This window comes from Miscanthus floridulus, chromosome 19 (genome assembly GCF_019320115.1).
Source record: "Miscanthus floridulus cultivar M001 chromosome 19, ASM1932011v1, whole genome shotgun sequence".
NCBI lineage: Eukaryota > Viridiplantae > Streptophyta > Magnoliopsida > Poales > Poaceae > Miscanthus > Miscanthus floridulus.
This window is the reverse complement of record NC_089598.1, coordinates 37951335-37955071: the sequence shown is the minus strand read 5'-3', so window position 1 is coordinate 37955071 and position 3737 is coordinate 37951335. Positions and strand designations below refer to the sequence as shown.

The 3737-nt window shown below is 45.7% G+C and overlaps 1 protein-coding gene across 1 annotated transcript; it reads right to left on the bottom strand.

Annotated features, from left to right (window-relative positions):
* Positions 1–295: 295 nt before the first annotated feature.
* Positions 296–2305, bottom strand: LOC136529322 (uncharacterized). Its single transcript, XM_066522401.1, has 3 exons — positions 2002–2305; positions 1683–1850; positions 296–869 (listed from the first exon to the last, which is right to left on the bottom strand). The coding sequence occupies exons 1-3, from the start codon at positions 2258–2260 to the stop codon at positions 640–642; spliced, it is 657 nt and encodes a 218-aa protein (XP_066378498.1). The 5' UTR covers positions 2261–2305; the 3' UTR covers positions 296–639.
* Between the last annotated feature and the right edge of the window lie 1432 nt (positions 2306–3737).

Sequence of the window (3737 nt, the reverse complement as noted above, 5' to 3'; positions counted from 1 at the left end):
GAAAGCTGGGTAGAGAACCAAACATGCCTTGACAGTAAACATGAATTATACAAATCGTGCAGACGACCTCATCCTCTACAGGAGATCCTCTGTATCACATGAATATTCGTATGCAAATCTCAGCGCAAAGAAAATCATAAGCAGCCTGTTCGCTTGCTTGTATATGATCGTGGATTATAAGCTGGAACAGTATTTTTCTCTCACACCAAACCAGCTAGCAGTAAATAATCCACGATCGTTTACGACGAAACGAACAGGTTGAAGATAATGTGGCAACTCAGTATACAGTTAAAGTACAGTGCAGTTATTTGAACGAAATACCATACACGAGACAGCAGGTATAGTAAAAGTACAATGTCATATCAAGGCACTTTTAACTTTCATGCCTTACACCGACTGCGACTACCAATCCATATTGCAAAATTCTAATCTCAGATATTAATTAGCTCAAGTTTTGCAATCAGCCTGGAGTAAACCTGATCTGACAAACCTTGCAGGTGATCGATGCATTGTCGTTAACGTGGAATGCAGAAGTTCTAGAGTTAAGAAAACTATCCGAAGAGTACCTAGATGGACGCGAGGATTATTTACAGCGCTTCCCTACAGTACACGTGAGCAACGGCACAGCCAAAAATGCAATCAAAAGAAGCTATTGCTGGGACCACCACCAAGCATTTCCTCCCGGTCAATGAAGCGCTCCAGAATCTCCTTGTCCTTGGTAACAATGCACTCGTCATCTTTGCCAAACCAGTCATAGCGGTTCTTTGCGATGTAATCATAGACTGCATCCCGCAGCGGGGTGGGGATGATCAGCAAGGAGCTTAGGACTGAGTAGGGAATAGGCAGGTACGATGCAACTTTCAGTGCAGCTGAAACCGAAATGAAGATGTTAGCACTATCATTAGAGACAAATTAAACATCGCTAAGAGAGAAACAGTTGCGGTGAAACATGACACAGTTCAAAAGTACGCACAACAGGAAAAATTGCTGTCTTCTCCTTTTTTCTGGCTAAATGGATATCCTACAAAGAAACCCTCTAATAGTTTAGAGTCACTATTATCACAGTGTCATGGTATCAAAGTTTGGCTTGTCATTCACATGGAGCTCAATACTTTGGACTACCGAATCATCAAGGGGCAATGAACCTACATTAAAAAAAAATGAATGAAGCACACCTAAAATTTTGCACGGTTTCAATACAGGAGGGCAATAACAGCTACAACTGCAACATCATTTATTCATTGGTAAAGAATGCATGATGAGAGAAATAGTAGGATGGACAACATGAGGCAGAACAAACTGAAAACGAAATTAGTCCACTGAACATCATAAGGCTTGCTACATTACTATCCTCCACAATGCTTGTTAATGATGAATCCTGCAGCTGACCCAAATCATAAGTATCAACAAGAATCTAAAGGTACCCACAATTCGTAAATCATGACAGATGTCACATTGGCACAGCATCCTATGGACACGTAACTCAAGAACTGAAATATCCTCCAAGATGGTGTCATGAAACTCGAGTAAAATAGAAGAAGTGTAATCCAAATAGCTCATAGTTGCTAACTTGCTACAAGCATTCTTACTATCATGCATTGCACACCACCCCAGAATCACAACGTTAGTCTATTCATAGCACACAATGACGTTTTGATCCCATCAGAAGTGTAGTAACTGACCCGTAGAGCCCTCGTAGTAGGCCTCGGGGCCCTCGACAAAGAGAACACGCCGCAGCACGTCCTCCCTGTCCATGCCCACCAGCCTGAGGTATGGCTCGGCAGCCTTGGACTGCACGCAGCAGAACCTGATCTTGGCGTGCTTGTCCGCCCTGATCACCCACTTCACCCCTGCATTGCAAAGGCGAGATCAATTTCTCGATCACGGGAACTTCCCGGACCCAACAACCGAGTGCCCATCAATCGTTCGCCCAATTGGGAAAGCCAGCGAAATGATCCCCCCGAGAAAAACCCCAGAGCAGGGTCTCGCTGTCCCACTCACCGCGGTGGCAGAGGTGGCAGACGCCGTCGTAGATGAGCACGCGCGGCTGCAGGACGGTCGGCACGGTGGCCGCCACGGTGGTGGCGGCGGCGGCGGCGGGCGTCGAGGCGGCGCGCGGCGGGTCCTCATCGATGACAAGGTCGTCGGCGGCCGCGGCGGCGGAGGAGGCGGGGGACGCGTAGCCGCGGCGGCGGAGGAGGCTCGCGAGGGACGGCGCGAGGCGGGTCCGGACGCCGCCGACGAGGGTTCTGGCGAGCATTTTTTCCCCTTCTTCCCTTTCTCTCGGACGGCGAGGCGAGGCGGCGGTTCTACACGCTAGACAGGTCTTGTTTACTTTTGGGAATTCCTCGTGCCATAAAAAAAAAAATCGTAATGCATTCTGAGTTCCCGAAAATTTAGCGGTCTTCAGCGTTTTTTATGCGTTTTTTTATGCCCTCCATATCACTACCGTCGGTTGAGCTCTAAGGGCAGTCCCAATAAAAAAAACTAGTAGTTTCTATAATATAGGATATCGCACCAAAAAAGTACTGCTTTCCAACCTATGATTTCTATGAGTAATAACTATTTTCTCTTTCTTTCTCCCAACTCTATATTTTTCTCCAATGGGAGTGCAATACGAGGTCCCTAAAAACTGGTGGTTTCTTTCCAATGGTGATTTCATGGTTTCTTGGTGCATTGGGTCAAGAGTAGACCTGGTTTCTTCATGAAGAAACCATTTCTACGATTTTTGCTCTCTTTCTTTATTAATTACGTTGCCATGTCAGCATTTTGCCTACGTGGCAAGTCATTTAATGAGGATAGAAACCATCATCAATGCACCATTGGGACTGCCCTAACAGCGTCAAACAACAGATATGAAAAGTCAAAAATACCCTTAAGCCTTGTAACACCCCAAAATTTGCCACTTTTAAAAATAGAGTTAAAATGATTTATTTGTGAATTTTTGTGCACATAAAAACATAGGAAAATAAAAAAAATCATTAAATTAAAATTAATCATAAGGTTTAGCAACATGTTTGTGTATACATGCCCTTGCATTTGATGTATTTGATAGAGTGGTTTTGATTGAAAACTTAAAATGGTTCAAATTGCTTTTGGAAAAAAAAATTGGAAATGGCTTCGAAGTAAAAGAAAAGAATGAAAAAGAAAATTTGAAAATAAAAGAATTTAACAGTTGTAAAAGTTTATTTTTGGAAAACTTACCAAAATTTCTTATTTTTATTTGAGTGAAAAGTACATTTGAAACTCTATTTGAATTTGATTTAGTTTTGAAAATAAGATAGTAAAGGAAATTCTCTCTTTCCCTATTTAGGCCCGAAGGCCTATCTCTTTTGCTCCTCGCGGCCCAGCTCTTCTTCTGGTTTCCCCGTGCGGCCTGCTCATCCTACGCCCATGGCCCATTCCCGCCCGCGTGGCCTGGCAAGCAAACCCAAGCCACAGGCCCACTCCTTCTCAGCTAGCCGAAGCCACACACGCGCGTGTTCCTCTGTCTCTCTCTGGCTAACAGCCGACCCCGCGCCTTTCCCTCGCTGCCAGGTGGGACCTACCTGTCAGTTTCATCCCCCAGCTTGAGCTCGTAACCGGCACAGGTTCTTCGACCGCGTCCGTGTCCGCCCCGTCCACGACCCGCCCGATGACGTGAGCCCCAAGCCGCGCCAGCCCTTAAATAGCGGTCCTCTGTGCCCCTTTCGTCCCCCACCGAGCCATAGCACAGCCGCCACGCCTTCCAATGCGCT